We start from the raw sequence: 23,817 nt of genomic DNA on the forward strand, positions 1-23,817 counted from the left end.
ACGAAGCATATTTCGACCTACGTTAAGTTTAAGAAACGCTGTTTTCGTTCAGCATAAATTTCAATATGGCGCCTAGAAAAGAATAAGGTTCAAAAGAAAATAATGTCAACAAAGAATAAAATCTGACAATAGTCTAAAATTGTTTTTATGTCTTCGGAGTTCTCAATACAAGATCTCTAGTATTATTAAAATGGCCCTCCCGCTATTTTTAAATATGTTGGCTATAGAATTATAGAAATCCAGGATTTATAAACGGCATTCATAGTTTTTTTATCCTCTTCAACAATGAGTTTCGCTGCATGAAAAGGGGTATTATAAACTTTTTTAATACTTCTGTGTGTAGAGTCTCTTATCTTATTCTTATTATATATTTTTTTAAAATATGCGTTTTCTATATCGCTGTACTACGTGACAAATATTTTATAAACGGGAATTTTGTGGTGTTGTGTACGTAAGTTTCAGAAACATTGACGAATTTATTTTGCGAATAACATTCTATATTTGTAATATCTTCCAAATGTTTCATAAACCAAGGCGCCTTTTATAATGCTATGGTATTTCTTTTCGCTAATGCAGTTAGTAACATCGTAAACTTATAAATAATTTTTATTAGTTTATAATGTATACCAACTGTTAATGATGTAAACTAACAATGAATGACCGTGTTCATATTTTGTAAAGGTTCAAATTTGGTGAAAATTTGAATTTTTTATATACAGGGTGGTCCCGAGGTAATTGGCCAAAATTCATGGGTAGATTCCCGAAGTAAAACTATTGCGATTTAGTCGAACTTACCTTAACTTAGCAAAAGTGGATAGTTAAAGAGTTACAGGGTGTTACATGTAAAATATTATTTTAGTTTATTTCCATTTATTTCTTAATAAATGCAAATATCTACACAAAATTTTGGGGTTTGGGGTTCTTTGGGTAGAGGAATTGAAATTTGTTCACATTTTGATTATAGTTCATAGAGGGCGCCAGCTGCCGTAGACACTGAATGTGTTGGAAACGACATAACTTTTTTATACATTAAGGTATCTCATCTTTGATGTCAAATTCTTATTTTCCAAATTTTTTTACACAAAGAAGGTAGACTTTATGAAAGTAGCTGTCTCGCACCGTTTCCGAGATATTTGGCTTTGAAGCTTCCAATGCTAACAGTTGAAATACCTAATTAAAGTAATTTAGAGATGTCAAAAAACAAGGGTTTATTTAGAATTAAAAATTGTAACGAACAGTAAAATAATAAACATTAGTAAAAAATATGCCTTTTTGACAATAATTGTTCAAAATGTCCACCTCTAACTTCAACACATTTATCAACGCGTTTATTAAAAGATTGTCTTATCTTAAAGTATAAATATAAATCCTTAATGCGAAATGACTGCAGCTGCAGCATTTAAAACCTGCTGCTAATGTTTTTCTCAAGTGTTTATAGTTTCTCCATAAACAACTGATTTCATGTAACTCTAAAAACGAAAATCTAGGCATTCTATCTCACATTTATGTATACGAGTATACAATATAAATTGTAAGGTAAGATGTAATTTTAATTAGATACGAATAATACTTAATAGAAATTAGCACACAAATGACAGCAAAAAGACAAGTGGAAGACGTCAATTATTTCATTTTCGTCCAAATTCTACTTAAGAAACTTTACCGCTAAATTAATAATACCTGTAGGTACTTAATTGTAATTTAATGCAACAGCATTGGAAGTTTCAAAGCCAAATATCTCGAAAACGATGCGAGATAGCTACTTTAATAAAGCACACCATTTTTGTGTGAAAAAAATTGAAAAATAAGAATTTGTTACCAAAGATGAGATACCTTAAAATACAAAAAAGTTATGTCGTTTTTAGTACATTCAATCTACTGCAGCTAGCGCCCTCTATGAACTCTAACCAAAATGTGAACAGATTTCAATTCTTCTACTCAAAGAACTCCAATCCTCAAAACTTTGTGAGGATATTTGCATTTGTTAAGAATAAATTTAAAAAAAACTGAAATAATATTTTACATTTAACACCCTGTATCTTTTTAACTATCAACTTTTGAACTAAGGTAAGTTCGGCTAAATCGCAATATTTTTGCTTGGGGAATCTACCCATGAATTTTGGCCCATTACCTCGGAACCACCCTGTATTTTCAAGAGAAAAAAAATGTTCATTAAACCTGTTGATAACGGAAACTGATACAGGATTCCAAAACTAAACGAAACACGTTGTTAAAATATTACAGAATAAATCTCGGAATAAATTAGAATGTTATAAATGTTCACAATGTTTAGTTAGAAAGTTTATATCTGCTATTGATTTCACGATATACTTGCACATTTTTTCGATAAAAATAATGAAATTGAAATCTATTTTCGCGCTCTGGTTAATAGTGAGTAAAAAAATAGAAATACCGCGCTGTCTATAATTACATTAATTAAAAGACTATTATTATACCATTTTTTTCAAATTCCAACCCCGGGTCAAAACGAATTAATTAAAAAAGGGTTTTCCTTTTAACAACTTGAAAACAAAATCACCATATAAAAGCACCTCCACTTTACATAAATACCGAATGAAGCATTTATCATTAATATCTAGTTGTTATATAGATACCTACTTTTTATCGTAATAATATTTATCACTAATTCGCTTTATTTATTTATCCATTTTAACGTTTGTATGCAAAATAGATTTTGAGAAGTAAATAAGGCTGCTATACATGGTTACATTTACATAAATTAGTTTCAAGGTCTGTTGTCTCAGTGTATGTACGCGTATCTTCGTTGCTTCTTTGAAAAGGTATACAATGAGCAATATGGGAAAGTTAATAAACTTCCTCAGAAGAATGAGATCGTTAAAGCCAATGGAAATATATTTTGTTCAACAAGCTGTTATTAAGGGAATTCCATAACGAGCTAGACGTGAATAAACACAAGTTGATGGAATATTTGTGATATTTCTTGAACAGTCATCATTCTGTGATTTTATTGGAAAACCAAAGAAGTTTAATTTAATAGTGTTCCCGTGGTTGCCAATACCACCTACCTTAAGACTGGCCTGACATGTGATGGTATTTACAAATAAAAAATATTTGAAGAACATCAAGAACAATAATAATGGAAAAAATATTACAATTTGGAAGAACTATTTAACAATAGATTATAAGCATACGATAAACTATTAAATATACAGGGTGGCTTAATTACAAAAATTACGCAATTTTTTGCGACTTTCGTTGAAAGTAAGTTATTTTTAACTTCTTCCTGGAATACAATAGAAGAACTGAAAAATGTTTTTTCTGCGCCCTAACATTTGTTTATTAAGGTAATTTAATAAAATCGGTTTCTTGGCATAAGACACCTTTCTCAATATAATGGTCAGATTTTTAACTACCTATAACTATTTTTGAGAAGCGATAATCAACTTTATTTTCTGAAGTTCGCCATATTGTTTTTTTTTATTTGAAATTTCATGTACAAACACTGCACATGATTAACTGTTATTTGTTGTTGTTTTCATACGAAGCTCACAAAAAAAAGAATGCATATACCGTTTCACAGAGTATGATACCCCTCAGTATTTTGACCCGCTGAACACGATGAAATGATCCATCACGTCAAGATTTTTCCTTAACCTGAAAAAATAGCTCAAAATCAGTGAAAATCTCCTATTAACAGGTCTGTAATGTTAATTTCAAGATCTTAACTATTTTCACAAAAAATCAAGATTTCGACTGATTTGAGCTATATTTTGAGATTAGGGAAAAATTCTGACGTTATGAAGCATGTCTGATGGCTCTACAGTCTTCAGCGGGTTTAAAATACTCTATTACAAAGTATTATGAAAAACACATTTTTTTGTGTGCCTATTTCACGATTTTTTATTCTTTCCACAAGTCGCAAAACACCCAGTAAATAAAAAACAGGAACCAGGAAGAATATCTACAAAATATAACACAACTTTTAACCCAAAAAAACTCGGGACGTATTTCTGATTACAATATTTTCTCTATACTTACAGAGTGAGTCATTAATAATGGTACAAAGCTTAATGGCAGATTGTTAACGTCAAAATATAGCGATTGAGCCGAACATGCCTTAGTCAATTGTTGCTCCTTTTCGTTCTACAGGGTATTAAAGTTGAAAAAACATTTTCCATTTTTTGCTATATTTTATGTATGTACAGTAGTGATGTAACGAATGTCAGTTTTTAAGCATTCGCGAATGCGAATGCGAACATCTGTTGATGACATTCGCGAATGCGAATGCGAATACGAATATTCAGTTTTTAAATCTAGCGCCGTTTATCTATGATTCAAAATATGCCGCGCGCGACGCACATAATAGTTCAGGTGACAGCGGCGCTAGAGGCTAAAGAAATTAGCGTTGTTAATTTGGTAGAACGGTATTTGTGTATGATTGGAATTTTGTTTTGTTTTCGCTACCGGCTCAGATGAGTTTGTGAATTGTGAGGTTAGACTGTTGTTAGTTATTTCTTAACTTTTTTGTTTAATTTACCTAATATTGTTTTCACATTCTGTATTTTTCTTTCACGTTCATATTCGCAAAATATTCAAAGATATTTGCGAATGCGAATATCATAAATCAAACGAATATTCGCGAATGCGAATGCGAATGCGGATATTCGTTACATCACTAATGTATAGATCGATTGTTTTGAAAATTTGTAGTTGTCCTATCAATGTAAAAATATGTAGCTTTTTGTATTTTACAATTTTGAATTTCTTAAGTAGAATTTATAGAACTACATTCAATTACAAATAAAAAAGATATACTTGCTACAAATCAATAAAGTCGACCGTCCGTTTTCGAGATACAGACGTTTTTGAGATTCAACAGGAATTAAATTAGAACATTAGCAGGTCTTAAGATACCAAGCCTGAATTAATAATTAAAAGAAACATTACAGCAAATTTTATTTATTTATTAAAAAATTGTCAAAGCAATCACCAGCGACTTCAATGTAGGATTTAAATTTTGTCTGATGTTAAATAAAGTTCTATGTTGTTTGATAATATGAACTAATTCTTAAAATTTGTCCACAATTATTGTCTATTAATAATGTCTTTGTAAACTAGAGATTTAAGATAGCTCCAAAAGTAAAAATCCAGCGGATTTAAATCAGGTCTATGTGCAGACCAAGGTACTTCGCTACCGCGTCCAATCCAACGGTGCGAGAAATTTCAATTAAGATATTCTCTTACTTCTCGGGTATAACGTGCTGTTAATGTATTATGTCAATGTCTACTACTTTGGAAAACATAAATTTAAATTTAATTCTCATCGAATCTCAAAAACTTAAAATGTCTGTATCTCGAAAACGGTCGAGCTTATCGATTTGTAACAAGTATACCTTTTTTATTTAGAAATGAACGTGGTTCAACAATTTCTATAGTTAATTACAAATTTTCAGAACAATCGGTCCATACATACTTACAATATAGCAAAAAATCTAAAATATTGTTTCAACTTTAACACCCTGTAGAACGAAAAGGAGCAACAATTGATTAATGCATGTTTGGCTCAGTCCCCATATTTTGACGTTAACAATCTGCCATTAAGCTGTGTACCATTATTAATGATTAACCCTGTATATTCAAATAACAAAATTTATCTGTGTACGTCACCTATGAGCGTATAAATATTTCGTTCAGGGCAGACATTAATAATAATGAAAAGTAGATCAGCAGTCAAGAAAGACAGTCACTTTTGAATAGCACTGTGATACTATTCAAATCTATGTAGTAGGTACATACTAGAAAACCTTGAGTAGTAAACTTAAAAAATTTATTGATGTTGGTATTAATTAAATGTCTGAAGGTGTACTCAGGTTTATGAATAAACGCAGGACATCCCAGAAAAGATGTTGCCTAATCTAATAAGAAAACCATTCATTTTAATGGAAAATAAGGTCTATTCAACTGTCAAATATGTGGTATTTTTTGTTTATGGGCATGGAGAGCATCAGTTATGTACAAACATACGTCAGTGGTCACAGGGGCAAAATTCCCAGCTGACCATTTCTGTTTCACAATATCATTATCATTGATCATTAGTCACTTCTCAAATATACATTCTTTTCCTGGTCTAATAGCGTCACCATACAAACCTGGACGATAATCTTCGTTGTTCATTAATCATATCAGGACCGGATTACGTTCATATTTATATGTTTTAGATAAAGATTTTATGACTTCTCAAAATAGTGAAAAGCTGAATTTATTTTGGAATGTATTTTACATTTTTAAATTAAGGTATGAGCTAACAATGTTTGCCTTAGTTAAATACTAAAGATATGTGATGTAAATTACACTCTAGGCTAGGATCCTATCATAGGCGGGTTTGAGGGGGGCAAGGGGGGCAATTGCCCCCCAATATTATTGCAATTGAGCTAAAAAAATGAAACTCAGAGTTAAACTTCAAAGGGGGTGCAATTTTTCAATAGTCGTATGGCAACAGATCGTAGTTAAACCGCAGATAAGCGAGTTCAATACTCGTAAAACCACAGAAAAGCGATTTAAACTCCAGATAGGCGGGGGAAAGCGAGCTCAATACTCGTATGCAATACAAGTAAAATCACTGACAAGTTAAATTAAATTTTGTCAATTCCCTAATGATGTAAAATTTTTCGAGAGATGTTTGTTCCCTCAATGATTTGGGCGAAATCCCGCCTATGGGTCCTATTCCAGATAATAATAATTTAAAGCAGAACGGTAAGTTTTGTTAGGAAAAGTTTTCCTTTTAGTGTAAGTTACCTAAATAATTAAGAAATCGTATGTAATTTTGGCCAGTGGCGTGTTTTGTAATGTATTATTTTGAAAAGGGTTTAGTTCTTTGGAGTTACGCACATGCTAGATAGAGGCTCATTCTATTGTACCTCATGCCAAATTTAAAGACAGTAGACACTTTTAGTGTGACGTCACATATTTAGGGAACCTGTAACAATTTGTCATAGTTGAAATTGTACAGATCGAATCTGACCCTTGTTTACTATTTACATAGATACTATAGAAATGAACAATTTCAAATTAACTTATATTTACAAGGATTTAGAAGCCAACACGTGTTTTGTAAAATAGATACAGTGATGTGCTTAAAACTTAAAATAAAGTGAAAATTTAACATTAGCCGTGTTATTCCTAATGCGCATGCTCGGGAAGAATAGCCTCATACGCAGGTGATATCTTGTTGGTATAACATCGCTGTCATCATTAGCGTATTTTGTGTTCTTTTGTTTAATCTTGGCATTTTCTAGTCCTACCAAGTATTTTTTATTTTATTTTTAGTGCTCTGCTGTGTCAGTCTGTTTATCGAGTGTTTTTTTCTTCAAGTGGTTTATTATAGACGTACCTACTCTTAACCGGGACCAAACTTTTCTTTAAATGGTGCCCTGTTGCGAGGCTACTTCATAAAAGTCAATATTGTTCTATAAATTTAAAAATATAAATTCTATAATTCTTTTAGTTTGTCACTTGGGGTTTGAAACTTTATATATATATTTATAATATTGTCCGAATATCGCGATATTTATGGTGTATTTTTTTAATAGAATAAAAATAAATCTTTCACCATTTCATTCGCGACATTAATTAAGTTTTTAGCAAAAACAAACCTTTTTACAACAACGTATGATAAAGATTTAAAATTTGGTTGGTAATTTAAAATTAAGTATTGTGAGATTTTCAAAATATTTGTAAGTCAAAACGACAAACTTTTTGTACCTACCTAAGTATATTAAAATGAAGTGAGAGATGTTTCTTGTGTTTTATATCATATTTCGCTTTTAAAGATTAAATTAAATTGGGTAACCCGACTCTGTTTCAAAAGCAATTAAATTAATCATAGAAATGAGTGTATTTGTTTTAATTTAGAAATTAGCAATCTGTTGAACACGCCTTATTTCATTAAATGGATTAAATGTCACACTATTAAATCTATAACACCAGCAATATAGGGCACTGAAAACATCACTGCAGCAAAAAAAATTACACAGGAAGTTCTAATTACCTTTAATACATAATATACAGTGTACATGCATGGATGGCATTGAATAGGTAAAGGATATCTTGATCTAATTACATAAAAACATTTACATAATAATTATTATAAAGACGCAGTTTGATTTTTAATGCAGTTTGTTTAACCGATCAATAATTATAGTGTCCGAATTTATTATGCAGTCATAGAAATATACGCCGTGGATTTTTTAAACACGTTTTGTCCTTAACGTAAAAAAAACTCTTTTTAAATTCATGTTTCTGTACCTATATGCATGCATATGAGTAACTAAATTTACTCATATGCATATATGCCTTATTAGTTACTCATATGCCTATATGCCTCAAATCTCAAATGTGACCAGCATTTGAAAGTATTATTGCATGAAGTAGGTACCTACTTAAGAAATATAATAATTGTGGGAAATAAATACTAATAAAAATGGAATATTCTACGGAATAGGAATATTGGATAAAAATTTTCATTATTAATTTTTTTGCTAATGTAAAGAAATTTAAACACTTAGAAAATACTTAAATCATCTTTTGGTTTAATAAAAATAATAAATTTCACGTGCTTCTAGTATACAAACATGAAATGTCGGCCGAATTGAGAATCAAATCTTTGTCTTTTATGGACATGATTCACACATTTTTGTATATCTAACAGTAAAAATAAGTGTTTTCAAATATAATTCCCTGTACGTCGCAACAGCAAGGTCGAAAGTCATAATTTCTTTAGATCACCGTTGTTCATGTTGGATGAATCAGTTTCTGCTTTGTGTCCGCATGCAAAAGTTTGCCTGTCGAATTGCTGTACAACTATAGTACGTCCGGCTAGTTACTTTTTTAATATTTGATAAAAATATATATATATATTTTTGAGAAAACCTGACACACAAATATCGTCAATATGGATATGGAATCGGAAGAAATAATGTGGAAGCATATTTACAATAAACTGCAAACACAGCGTTCAAATGTGGATCATAGTCATACAGATCATGAAATAAGGTAAATTTATTTATAGTAGAGAATCTAATAAATCTAACATTTTTCTAGATAACAAAAATAAAATTTGCGGGCGTACCTAGCCCATATTCTAGAATTGTTTTACTTAACAACAGCGGATAAATAATAAAATGTATTCGTAGGTGGCAAAAATTATAAATATTAATAAGCAGACATCATACCTATTACTGCAACACAATTGTTGATTATTATTAAACACTGTTTTCCTACGTGACCCACTTTTAAATTAATTGGTCCCTATGTTCCTTCAGTAGATAAATCTATATATTTTTTAATCCTAGATACCAATAACTTGTGTCTGCTCAATAGTTTTTAAAATGTTTAAGTATAAATTTTGTGAAATGAATATGTAAATTAAGTAAAAGTACATTAAAACTGTACCAGATATCAACTCACTATTTTCGTAATTTTGATGGTTACCGAAATATATAATGATGTCATCGATCGGGTCATGCCGTTCCGATGAAAAAATAAAAATAGTTCTGCTCTTTTAGCCTTTGAATTTATTTAATTATTCGAATGTTTAGTGTTTAGCATTGAATTATTTCAATTTTAATAGTAAATATGAATTAATTTTAAAAATTAATTAGTTTGGTAATTGCTAGTAGCGATAGGCAACACACTATACAATCTGAATTATAAAGGTTTGCCTACTCTTATGTTTACTATCAATTTAACCAGTTATTGCAATAACCACTAAGCAGCTGATTAGTGATTGGTATTCCAGCCATATTGTGAGTATAGAGATCAAAAAATATAAAACATTTACATATTTCATTGTTTATTTAATGCGTTATTAAATTTAAATCGTATTAGATTTAATATATTTCAGTAATCGCATGCGCAGCATCCACCTGCACTAAGTATTTCGACTTTGACAGTACTCCAATGACGATCGATAGTTGTTGGTTAGGTATATATTTATTCATGATTTATTGTTTTAAATAACCTTTGTTATAATTATTACGTTTTTATAGTGCGTGTTAAAATGTTTGTAAAAAGCCGGTTGCTGAGTAAGGTTTGTTTCATGCAGACCCGAGGTATGCATCTCTTAAATCAAAAGGCCTATGTAGACGGTGAATGGGTAACTTCTGCAAGTAACCAAAACTTTAACGTGATAAACCCGGCAAATGGATCAGTTATTGGGACAGTTCCCAATATGAACGTCCAGGATGCCCAAGAGGCTATAGAAGCTGCTGCTAAAGCCTTCGAAACTTGGAAATTTACCACGGCTAAAGAAAGAGCACACCTGCTTAGGAAATGGTATAACTTACTAGTGGAGAATCAAGACAGCATCGCCAAGATTATGACTGCCGAATCTGGCAAACCTTTACCTGAATCTGCAGGTGAAGTAGCTTACGGTAACTCATTTGTCGAGTGGTTTTCCGAACAGGCTAGAAATGTACGTGGCGAAATTGTACCAAGCCCAGTACCATCAAAGAAGATATTTATCGATCATCATCCAATAGGTGTCGCTGCTTTAATTACGCCTTGGAATTTTCCCCACGCTATGATTACTAGGAAAGCAAGTGCAGCATTGGCAGTAGGGTGTACTTGTGTCATTAAACCAGCTGAGGACACACCATTCACAGCATTGGCTCTTATGAAATTAGCAGAGGAGGCAGGTTTTCCTAAAGGAGTGTTGAACTTGGTTACAAGTGATCGTAATAATGCTCCCGCTATTGGTGCTTTGTTTTGTGAAAGCCCTTTGGTTGCTGGAATTTCTTTTACTGGTTCTACACAAGTTGGAAAAATTCTATACAAGCAATGCTCGTCGGGTATTAAACGATTAGGATTAGAATTAGGTGGAAACGCACCTTTTATTGTTTACAATTCCGCTAACATAGATAAAGCCGTCGAAGGTGCTCTCATTTCCAAGTTTAGAAATTGTGGGCAAACATGTGTGGCCGCCAATAGATTTTTAATACAGAATGAGATTTTCGATGAATTTGTAGATAAATTAACACAGCGAGTAAAACAACTAAAATTGGGAGACGGTTCACATCCGGGAGTTAATCTGGGCCCGCTTATAAATGACGCTCAGTTCCATAAAGTGTCGGGTATGGTAGAAGACGCAGTTTCAAAAGGAGCTAAGGTGTTGGCAGGTGGCAAACCTGCTAGTCAACTTGGCAGCCTCTTTTATGAACCTACGATAATATCTGGGGTTCAGAGTAACATGCAAGTTTACAACGAAGAAGTTTTCGGACCTGTGATAAGTTTGATTCGATTCAAAACGGAAGAAGAGAGCTTGCAGATTGCAAACGCTACCGAGCGAGGTTTGGCTGGCTACTTCTTTTCTGAAGACGTCACTCAAATATTTAGAGTTAGCTCGCACTTAGAAGTAGGCATGGTTGGTGTTAATGAAGGTCTAATATCTACTGCAGAAGCTCCATTTGGTGGTATTAAAGAATCTGGGTTAGGTCGTGAGGGTTCTCATCATGGTATAGAAGATTATACTTATATTAAATATACTTGCATAGGCAACCTTAAATAAATTCAACAAAGGCAACAATTCGAAGCAAATATTCTTTATGTGATACAAAGTAGCACCTGTTAACAAAAATAGTTTTAATAATATCACAAATTTTAGATATAGATTTAAGCGTAAACTTTTAAATCTTCACAATAATTAATATTAAACTTCGGCTTATAATTTTTTAATGTTTTGTTTGAAAATACCAATTTTGTTAGGATGTTAAAAGATATATTTTTATCATTGGGTAAGGTATTTATTAATATTTGAGTATCTTAAATTAAATTGACTTCAGTGGTAAGCAAAAAAATTGGAAAGTTGGTAATATTAAAATAATTTGTATTTTAAGAAAAAAATTGTAGTATTTGATTATGCCTGCGTTTTATTTTATTAGTGATTCTTTTAAATAGTTTAAAGTAATAGTATGATTACTTTAAATATCTCGAACTTAAAATATTACATAAAACATATCTTTGACAGATATTTTAGTATTACCTATTTAATATGTTATTTACCTATATATTTTATTTAAAGTTTTTTCTTGATGTTTTCACAGCAGTGTTTACATTCCACTGTAAAATTGTCTAAATATATTGACTGTGTAGAGTTTTAAGACTAACGTTAAGTTTGTTCATTAATGTTGCTCAAATCAGTTGCATCGAAATTACGTTAACTGACAAAACAACCTGATTTATAAAATCAGTTGCTTTGACTGGAGCAGCCTCAATGAACAGCTCTATTATATCTTATTTAGAATTTTGATCACAAAGGTTTTTACATTATACAAGGTGTCCCATGTTAATGTACCAGGCCGCATAATTTTTTTATTTCAACTTTTATAGAAAAATATTTCGAATAAAAGTTATCAAGTTTCCAGGGAGTTAAATTGTGATGACCTTGAATTTGACCTTAGAGTCAACCTTGATTTTTTAAATGGCAACCTATATTTTTACAGATTCGTATTCTGCGGAAAAAAATAACATTTTTCTTGAAAAGGCTTCATTCTATCGCTATTTCAATTATCCCCTTGTTGAAAGATAGAAAAAATTTATATCCTGCAGAATCGGTGCTACAATTTAACTTTTGTTATTTAATTTTTCACTTCATTTGTTAAAAATTACGAAAAGGATGCATCAAAATAACACGGTTCTTGGACCCTCAATGTCTTCAATACCATCTAATGTTACCTGGCTGATTTCACAAATTCGACAAGCTCCTGCAATCCCAAATACAACAACCTTAGCCATTAAATAAACTTCATCAGGAGCATTATTTGAAAAATCACTAATATGTGTACTCGTGAAAATCGCATATTTCTTGGGCATGTACCCATTTTGCTTCAAAATTGTAGTTAGTTTGCAATATTTTGAAATGTCTACATTATTATTGGATTGTAACGTACTTTTAATCATTGAATAATTTCGACCACACATTTACAAATAACTTCCCATAGGATCTAAGAACCGTGTTATTTTGATGCCTCTTTTCATCATTTTAACAAATGAAGGGAAAAATTAAATTATAGCGCCCTATGGCGATAGAAGAAATTCAAGAAAAATGTTTCATATAAAAGTTACGTATTTTTTCCGGCAAAATACGATATTGTAATAAAAATATAAAAATCAAGGTTGACCTTGAAAAGACCTTGATAATTGACTTGAATGTCAATTTCAAGGTCACGGTAATTTGATCCCCCGAAACCTGACAACTTTTGTTGGAAATATTTTTCACCGTACTATTTATTTGTTGAGATATTAGCCTGAGAATTAAAATGGAACAGTAAAAGTATAGAGCACTCTGGCGAGAAAACGAAGCACTTTCCAAAAAAATGGTTCATACAAAAGTTACGCAGCATGCGAATCTGCAATAAAAAATATGGGTTTCCATTTAAAAAATCAAGGTTGACCTTGATAGTTGACTTCGAAGTCACCATAATTTGACTCTCTAGAAACCTGATAACTTTTGTTGGAAATATTTTTTTATAAAAGTCGAATTAAAAAAATTATGCGTCTCGATACATTAAAATGGGACACCTTGTATATCTGATTATTATTATTTTTAAGTGATGTACAGACTGTTATTAAGGTATTTCTTAGATTTGCCAAGTTTAGCCATTGTTTTGTAAAGTTTTAATTAAGTTGACACTAGTGAATCACCATGTAAACTTTGTCTTCCTAAAAAGTCTTCCAAGTTAGTTATAGATTAGTACCTATACCTAATAAGAAATGTTAAGACGTTTACAAAGGCTTCTACAAAGAAAAAATTTTTGCTCACTGTTATAATCTTGTGTTAGGTACATACCTGTTGTCATTAGTTTGATAGTAAAAGCACTACTGAACTTTTTAATGTTAACTATGCAATAAAATTAAATGTAAATAAAAGTGTATGTTAAATACCAAGTGTCTTCTTTTTAATAAACCAAAACTTTAACCGAAATTATGTTAACAGCTCAACTGCAGCCTGCAGTAGCAAAAGTATAAAAACGTGATTCAAGGTAGTAAATAAATTGGATTATTTTTAACATTTAAAAAATCTGGTACTATTTGGATTTTAAAAACAAGAAAATTCAAAATTTAAATAAACTTACTTTTTCCCTATTTAAACAATATTTTGTTTATTATGCCGTTTTCAAAAATTAAAAAATGTGTAGGGTGATGTAGGTGTAATTTTTAGGGAGACTGTCTTCGACCTTTTGGAACACTATCAGAAGTTTGTTTTTCAAATAATTATGTGATGACGACTGACTTCCTTTAACCTTTCTCGTAAACTTAAAATAGCTATCAGTAAAAACTAATATGTCACGTAAATTACCTGTCATCTTACGAAAACCTTGTAAAGCGATGAACTGACATCATCAATGACCTATTTGATCATTCTCGTTTGGCATTTGTTTAAACTAAGTCAGTGACAAAGCGAGTCATTGACACAGATTCACAAACTAAACACAGTGTTTTAAAACAAATAGTAAATACTTTTTATAAAAAAAAATTAAATGATTTTAAAAATATATTTAAAATCTATCAGTCTGTATTTTTATTATTTTTTTTTAAACAAATTGCTTGCAATTAGCAACGTGTATGCCTATCACATACCAATATTAGTTAATTGTTAACAAATCGTGCAAGATATATTAATTCTTTAAAAATACTCGAGTGTTTTTTTGTCTTAACTTGGAGCGCATTAACAAAAAAATGTGGTGGTACGAAAGCAGTCTGTTTTTATAAAATTATTTTTCATTGCAGTTTCGCTCTCTGCTACTCTGTTAATTTCATAAAGTTGGTTTAAAAAGGTATTTAATAATAGGTGCACATACAACCGAGTCGGGCCCAGTGGCGGCGTAGACATGAGTAAGTGCAAAATAAAAAAAACTATTTGTATGACTAAAATATTTTCAGATTTGTATTTGGAGCAACACTTACTATTACCCCTAAGAAACTGCCCAGTGTATCCCTTTTAAAATAATATCTGTTTATGTTATGTTATTACTGAAAACCCAGGAAATTATAGAAATTTATCGCGTACATCACTGCATTTGTTGCAAAAATTTGTATAAAATAACATTTTTACAAATATGTTCACAAATAAATGGTTATCGGCATGAAGTCAAGAAGAGAATTAGTTCGCCTTTCAGTTTTTCTCGAAAATCGAGCCCGGCGTATCTTAACTGCGTTTTATCTTTCTTTTTTGGAAATATGAGTGACCCTCCAAAAGTGTCGAAATTGGCACACCATTGTACATAAAAAACTACATTACATATTCTTTGACCTTTCATGAAAGCCGTCGATACCGCCATCTATAGTACGATCGTATACGATGCAAAGTAGAGCAAAAAATTGTCGGTCTTTTATCAAAGGAAAATCGAGTCATCATTTTTAGGAGGCGTAAGATGAACCGTTTCAAATTTAAAATGAAATTGAATGTAAAATCTNTTAAAATGGGACACCTTGTATATCTGATTATTATTATTTTTAAGTGATGTACAGACTGTTATTAAGGTATTTCTTAGATTTGCCAAGTTTAGCCATTGTTTTGTAAAGTTTTAATTAAGTTGACACTAGTGAATCACCATGTAAACTTTGTCTTCCTAAAAAGTCTTCCAAGTTAGTTATAGATTAGAACCTATACATAATAAGAAATGTTAAGACGTTTACAAAGGCTTCTACAAAGAAAAAATTTTTGCTCACTGTTATAATCTTGTGTTAGGTACATACCTGTTGTCATTAGTTTGATAGTAAAAGCACTACTGAACTTTTTAATGTTAACTATGCAATAAAATTAAATGTAAATAAAAGTGTATGTTAAATACCAAGTGTCTTCTTTTTAATAAACCAAAACTTTAACCGAAATTATGTTAACAGCTCAACTGCAGCCTGCAGTAGCAAAAGTATAAAAACGTGATTCAAGGTAGTAAATAAATTGGATTATTTTTAACATTTAAAAAATCTGGTACTATTTGGATTTTAAAAACAAGAAAATTCAAAATTTAAATAAACTTACTTTTTCCCTATTTAAACAATATTTTGTTTATTATGCCGTTTTCAAAAATTATGTTCACAAATAAATGGTTATCGGCATGAAGTCGAGAAGAGAACTAATTCGCCTTTCAGTTTTTCTCGAAAATCGAGCCCGGCGTATCTTAACTGCGTTTTATCTTTCTTTTTTGGAAATATGAGTGACCCTCCAAAAATGTCGAAATTGGCACACCATTGTACATAAAAAACTACATTACATATTCTTTGACCTTTCATGAAAGCCGTCGACACCGCCATCTAGTAACCTCTTATTGCATACATTAATTTTATTTTAGAATTCAACAAGTGGACGGAGGATTTTTCGAAAAATTCGGTTCTCTGTTCAGAGAACAGGCCGAATTCGCGGCAACACAAGAACAAATCGAGAAACAGCGAGTCGCCGAGGCCGCTGCTCAGGTGATACCCGCCAAAGACGAAGAAGAGAGCGACAATGAGGCTCTACCAACGGTGGAGAGCGACGCAGACGTTTCCATCTCGTCTGATTCGGAAGTTGAGGGCGAAAAAGAGAAATCGGAGCTAATTGCTACAGCCTGGAACGTAAGTAGAGTTTTTACCTTCCCAGTTTTCGTCTCCGTTTCTTGTACTTTGTTTTTGTAATTACTTTAGTGTTGAAGAGTGAGGAGTGCGATATGAATTCGGTGGAATGATTTACAGATACCTAGGTGATACACGTTTTATGCAGGTTAATACATACAGGCCAAAAAATATTGAATTTTTGAAGTGTATAATATGCTTGAGCGCCTGTGTTGATGATTCTGACATTTTACCGCCAAGCCGGATCTGTAGAGAACATGCGGTAGACCATTTGAACTATTCGACCTTATAGGCGAGCGGTTCACCCATAAAAAAAGGCATGAACCGACTAAATTTTTAAAACAAAAACCTACAGCATGAGCATGAAACTTTTTTTATTTTATAGTGTATTTTTCTGACATTTACATATATTTTTTATATTTTTTGGCGTGGTCAGTCAATTGTTATAAACAAAAAAGTTGTAAAGAAAAAATTACTCTCCGAATGGCTTTGAAAACTGTTTTTTTTACTCGCTTTAGACCTTCAATAAAATAATTGGCCTATACCAAAAAAATGCATCTTAGAGTAGAAGATCTGCCGATTATTATGCTTTTTTTTAGAATTAAACTGGTCAGTAGTTTTTGAGAAAAAAATTCCCAAAATTTGTCAATTTCGTCACTTTTTTCACATTAAATTGTAAATATCTCGGAAACGAAGCATTTTTCAAATTTTTGTCAATGAACAAAAAGTGTTTATTTTGGTCCATTTTACACGGTTTTCAAAGCCATTCGGCGAGTAATTTTTTTAAAAACTTTTTTGTTTATAACATTTGGCTGATCTCGCCGAAAAATATTAAAAAATGTATGTAAATTATCAGAAAAATACACTTTATAAAATAAAAAAAGTTTCATGCTGTAGGTTTTTGTTTTAAAAATTTAGTCAGTTACCTTCATTTAGAAGCATCTTTTTAGTGGTGAACCGCTCGCCTATTACTGAATACGGTCTCACATTTCTGTTTCTCACCCGCAAACTTATTCCTGTGAACCTGAACATCTTTTTACATATAAATAAGTGGCGATCCATCTTTTCCATCTTAGTTAGCAATATTAACTTAAATTAAAAATGGAATATGAAGATAAATTACGTCTTAGTATTGTTATTTTATTAAAATAGTACAATCACTAACACGTACTTGAGTCCTAACGTTTTCTACAAGATAGGCAGTAGGAAGCGCTATGTATTTTACAATCCCTATCTATAATATTTATTCAAGTGTATTCAAAAATGATAAGTGTCATATCATATAAATACCTATCTTTGTAAATATAAATCTTAAATATGACGGACTAAAAGAGCAATTTATAGATAATAGTTTAGTAGCAAATCAGTTTTTTATTTTTGAAGTTTATTTACAATTATGGAGAGGGAGCGTTGGTTTGAAAAACAGAATTTGTATAGAAATGTAAGTTAGTTGTTTTCTTAATACATTCATGTTTTAAATCATTCTGAGTCGTAATAATAAATATTTCTTGAAATAAAAACAAACAAAATATAGGTTCTTAACTATAAAAGTAACTCTGAAACTAAGAATGCATTTTGTATGTTCCTCTACAACCACCTTAATCTTCATTTTTGGACAAAAACAGAGGTTGGTAATGAAATGTGACTGTGCGTGTTGTTTTATACAGTTTTTTTTTCAAAATCTGTATATAAGGTTGACTTAGTAATATATTAAAGAAAGTAGAAGACTTGAAAGAAAAATGTACGAATCACATAGTAAATTTTAGAAAAAAGAATTATTTACAAATCAAATATATAGGATATAAAAAATATTTGTTATGTATTCACACTTTGGTAATTCTTTTCTACTTCTTGATTCCACTGAAAAATTTTTAGTTTTAACACTTTCCTTATGTAGCGTTTTTTTTAAACTTGTAACTATTTTGGAGGTTAAGGTTCAGTGGCGCTCAGGTACTTTTTTCGATATAGACATATTTTTTTGAGAAAAAAGAAATATCAAAGATGTTACCGGGCGATGTGATTATTTGTGTAACATTTTTTTATCCTATATTTGAGTAACACCCTGAAAATATAACATCGTTTTCGGAGTTTAATTATCTTCACTTGTTTTCAAGAAAAACGTAGGTATTTACCAAGATATATCGGTCACCATGTTTCAGAAATGCAATTTTCCTGAAAGTGTTAAAAATAGATACAATTTTATTTATTTACATCTGCAGTAATGAAGAAATGTAATTAAACAGTGTAATTTATTGCCTGTTATAAATTTATCGATTAATATAGATAATGGATGAGTTTACTTTACGGATTTATTTTGAAATTATAATTTTATTTATTTATCTTTCCACTATATTTTATAGATATAGGTCGTAATCGAATCGAAATGTATCCATTTCCCTGATCTATTTTGTGGCTACCTACATCACATTTTAAAGACAGTAAGGCGCGCGTTTACGTCAACTAAACAGTTTTTAGCAAGTAAAAGTGAAAACAGTCTATTTAAATTTAAATCGCACCAGAATTGTTTTTAAAATTTATTTTGGATGCAACAACTTATGATTCTGTCAACTATTAGTAAGCAACGAATATTACCTACATTTGGATCATTTTGTTTAATAAAACTGCTCTTTATATGAAGATGAAATAATGCTGGGTTTTCTAAAAATTATGCACAGCAAACTTCGCGTATCTACTAATATTGATGGTATTCTTCCACTTGATTCTTCCTTTTGTCAACCGACCTATTTTTATCTAATGGGATGTAAACGCTGTTGATATATGGGGTCAGATTTAAATATCCGATGTATAAATAGGATGGTAACACAGAAGTAAAATGACGGTCACGATAATTTTTCCCCTTTTGTCCTTAAATAACATCTCTTTATATTTGAGAATAACGCAAACCAATTTAGATGTATTTTCGTTTAAAATCTAATTAGTTTCATCTGTAGAGTAATTTTTGTAAATAAAATATAGGAACCTGATTTTTCTGCATCATTTCAAAAATTGAGAGGTAGGTACTAAATCAGAACACGCATTAGCTATTTGACTGGCTAAATGTTGCTACAAATACAAATATAAAATATGCACAAATACAAAATATGCACATATCATTAGACAGTACAGTCCGTAACTTCAGGATACAATTTCTTATGGTATTTAAAGAAAAGTTGTTATAAACATGTGACCCGGCCATATGTTTATAGGAGCTTTTTTTCTTTAAATATAAATTAGAAAACACCCTGTATATGACTGACTTCTGAAGGTTATTGTTTAAGTTTCGAAAACCAATCTGTTTTCATCTTTTCTGAAATCGAAATGGCAAATTTTGAAATTAAATTTCCTGAATGTCATTGAAATGACGTTTTATCTTCTATATATTTGACATTCTGTAATCAATATTGCATTTTATAAGTGGCAGTCATTAACTTCAGTCACACCTACATATCATTGAAAACTAATCATGTAAACATCTTAAAATTGGTTTACAAATACCGAGACATTACTTTTGCAAAGTAATACCGATCATTCGCCACTTTTAATTATTAGGCAAGAACTTTACGAGCCTGGATAAGCGTTGCAAAAACAAACCGTCTTAAAAATAGGTCAGCCCCCAGTCAATATAATACGCGTGAAGTAAGTTGCTGGTCGTATTTTTCTACCGCCTGGGATTAATTAGTGGGCTGTTAATGGATTTTCTCGCCCGAATGACGTCACCGATCAGAAGTGGCTCGGAATGTGGAACATGTCGCCGAAAATAGACTCATTTCAGATTATGATTTTAGAATTGCAAATTTATGAACTTGTTACTGTGAAGTGGAAAAGTATGTTCTTGTTGGTACATTTTTAAGATGCGCATATGTGAAATAAGAATTTTCTACCGGGTGTTCCTTTCGTAGAATCATGGAATTAAACCTCCTAATAGTTATTTTATGATTAAATCTTTACGTTTTCTCACCTAACTGCGACAGTTTCTGAGTAGAAATATACACTACTGTTGGAAAATGCTGAATATAATTTTATATTTTCTAAGAAAATTTCACAATTTTGACTTGCCTAATAAAATTATTTGAACACAAATTGGGTGTCCAGGTTCTAATCTGAAATACTGAAATTAGTTCAGTCGGTATCTGTTTTAAAAGTATTTAAAAAAATTAAAAATATTTTTTGAAGTTTAACATCCCGTATCTTTTTAACGAAGCGTACTAGATAAAAACTCTTTAGGAAAAACCCCTTAAAATTCACCAAAGAATACGAGGTTTCATTTTTGGTCACCATTTGCGAATCACCCTGTAGAAATAAGTTCACATAATTTTCAATAAGGAATCTGTTCTTCTAATTATAGATTTTAAAGTGAAATCATCCTGAAGTTCCCGATTTTTTTTTCTTTCTTTTTTTTCTGCTTAAATAGTAACTTTTTCCGTTTCAATAAAAAATTAAAACAAATACACGAACGGAAAGTTGAAAACAATATCTGATTTTGCATTATGACATTTGAAAAAAATAATTGTCAGTGTAGGTCATCTTTAAGATTCTATATTTTCGAAGACTTAAAATTGTCTCCTAAGCCATTAAAATGTTTACATTCCTTTTGACCAAGGAACAGCTCATACGAGTCTGGCATCCAAATTAAGGGAGATCCTATATATATTTTCAATGAATCGTATGTAAACGTATTTAATCAATCTTTAAATCCTCATCAAAATTGAATTGAAAAAAGTGACTGAAACTTTAGTTCCAAATCTATTTGAAATATGTAAATCTAATTTCTGTTAATTTTGTGGCGATTTTAAATTATTTATGTTAATAATATTGGAGCAGGCAACCAAAATGTATAATTATAACCGGGATATTTGGGTTATAAATTTATTTTCTTATTACATTTGTTTAAATATAAAACATGAGCTGAGTAATCCTTATGGGAAAATCCATAATTTTAGGAAAGTATTCACATTATTATGTCTTTCAACACACATACATATTTTTAACAGCTGAATGTCTACGTTTTTCATATAAAAGCTACGTACATATTTACATACCTATAATAAGCTATTTATACTCAACGCTTTTCTTTGCCATTAATTAATAAAAAATGTGGTGCTATAGAAAAATTGGTTGTTTTTCTGTACCATGCAAAAATATATTAGAGGATGAACACAGCTGTTCATCCAAAACAAAATATTTTCTAAACATTGTTAAACTTGTATATACTGATCAATATTTTTTAGTGTAAAATGTGTTAAATCAATAGAGTTGTGCCGGGACGAACCCAAATCAACATTTGGTGTCCTTCCTATACCGCTTTTACATCTAAGACGATCCAATGCGATGTCTAGTGAAATTTAGAAACTTTTACGTGAGGTATTATAATCTATTTGTATACGTCATAGAAATTACAACAGACTAAAATTTGTTAAAATATTGATTGATATATTCGAAGGAAGAATTTTATATGAAATAATCTCATTAACATTAGGATTTCACCATTCCATTTTTCGATGGGATTTTAAGTATATGCCTGCATTTGAATAGAATCGTTTAACGTTGTTGACCCGATACAAGTGAACATAAATACATTCACTGTTCACCACATTGATCTAACGCTGAATAGCTTGAATCGAGGTAGTATCTGCCACTTCCGAGTACCAGCTTTATTTTGAATCTAATTCTAAACTCTACAAATGATTCTTTGCACTTTCCGGCTATAAATAAGTCTTATTTTTCTAACTGGTAAATATATTTAGAGTGCAATGAGTAACCTCTCATCTCACCCTGATTCAGTTTTCCAAGATGAAATTCCTCAAAGATAAAACTGTAAATATGTACGTCCATTTTTTTCTAGTCGCGAAGCCTACAGAGAATACCTTTGTACTTCGCCGGTATATTTTTATTTTTAAAGAGTTTTACGCCGATCCAAAACACATGCCTCGCTTTTCGAGGGGATACAATTAATTTTGAGAGGTTCTAATGTTGCAGTTATCAATCCGTGGTCGATGTAATCGAACAGCAGCCTCTTACGTTGTGGATATTAGAATAAGTAACGTAACATTACAGGAATAGATTTTGGCACATCTGAACCTCAGATGATCAGTCACTATCCTACGGTTCCAAAACGGCGCGCTGTTTTTTTAAATATACCTTCACGAATGTCGGTCCGTGGTTTTTTACCCTTCGCGAAATTTGGCTGTTAAGTTCAAGATGAGTGCCGCTGAATGTTTGTAATTGTTCATTGGTTAAGCTTTTCGAAGTTGTCGAAATGATGCGACAAAGCGTTTCGGAATGCAATTTGAACGGTGGTGTGCCAGGGACTTTGCCCAGGATGAGGAGGAGGTCTTTCAATAGGAACCAGTTCAGGGGTGTAAAAAAAGAGGAGTTGCAGAGGCAAACCAGCCTGTATTTGGCTTCTATGACAGTGAGTTTTGGTTCGTAAATGGTTTACTAGCATAGTGTATTTAATTTCTCTTTTTTCAAACAACCTTCAGTAATATACAGAGTATCATTTAGTTCAATGCCAAAATTCTACAAAATGCTTCTGGGAAGAATGTATTATTATGTATGAATTATTACCAAGAAGAAAACGTCGAAAAAAAGCTTTGTATATTCGTCATCAGATGTAAATTAATGTATTTGAAACATAGGTGATGATCTCTTAAGATCTCTGGGAAGGTACTCATATAATGAAAGAGGAAAAAACAATATTCATATGGCATTAATACATATTTTCTAATCAGTGCAAGCTAATATACAACGTTTAACGTTTAGAAACATTTACTTGATGTTAAGTATAAAATCACACACAACCTTCTCTGATGTGTTATCAGTTGAGTTTGACATTTGTGTTTGACAGTCAGTGGCGTCGTAGACAAATTTTAAAATAGTTTAACTGTATTTAATATATTACACATTTCAGTATTTCATTTGGTTGGAAGTGAAAGGTGGATTTTATCCTATAATATCTGTGTCATTAAAACGACTACTACAGTGGGTTTCTTCAAAGTACATCATATTTTACTTTATTAGAATGTAATATTTTGTATTGTAATACTATTCCTCTCGTTTCGTTTACAAATTATCTACATTTTTTTCCATTTATTTCTCAATTTTTTCGCTTATTTAATGCCGTAAATTCGATGACTTCTGAGTAATGGCTACGTTATAGGTACCCAGTTGTGGTAAAATAATCGAAATTGTTTATTATCGACCACATTACATGCAAAAATTAGATGA

General features: G+C 31.1%; 2 protein-coding genes across 4 annotated transcripts in view; both read left to right on the forward strand.

Moving 5' to 3' along the window:
* Window positions 1-23,817, forward strand: part of LOC108911318 (protein unc-13 homolog 4B) — a 40,614-nt gene that overhangs the window by 1,087 nt on the left and 15,710 nt on the right. Inside the window, exons 1-2 of one of the 3 annotated variants that reach the window (XM_018716223.1) lie at window positions 8,796-9,033; window positions 16,332-16,593. In XM_018716223.1, coding sequence (XP_018571739.1) covers window positions 8,933-9,033; window positions 16,332-16,593 — 363 coding nt within the window. In that variant the 5' untranslated portion in view covers window positions 8,796-8,932. Of the gene's footprint in view, window positions 1-8,795; window positions 9,034-16,331; window positions 16,594-22,747; window positions 23,003-23,817 lie in introns of those variants that run through there. The other 2 variants (XM_018716224.1, XM_018716225.2) reach the window with 2 other exon arrangements.
* Window positions 9,930-11,805, forward strand: LOC108911319 (glutarate-semialdehyde dehydrogenase DavD). Its single transcript, XM_018716227.2, has 2 exons — window positions 9,930-9,964; window positions 10,029-11,805. Exons 1-2 carry the CDS (start codon window positions 9,940-9,942, stop codon window positions 11,543-11,545), a joined length of 1,542 nt encoding a protein of 513 aa, XP_018571743.1. The 5' UTR covers window positions 9,930-9,939; the 3' UTR covers window positions 11,546-11,805.

Source organism: Anoplophora glabripennis, unplaced genomic scaffold (genome assembly GCF_000390285.2).
Source record: "Anoplophora glabripennis isolate ALB-LARVAE unplaced genomic scaffold, Agla_2.0 scaffold519, whole genome shotgun sequence".
In the NCBI taxonomy this organism is placed as follows: domain Eukaryota; kingdom Metazoa; phylum Arthropoda; class Insecta; order Coleoptera; family Cerambycidae; genus Anoplophora; species Anoplophora glabripennis.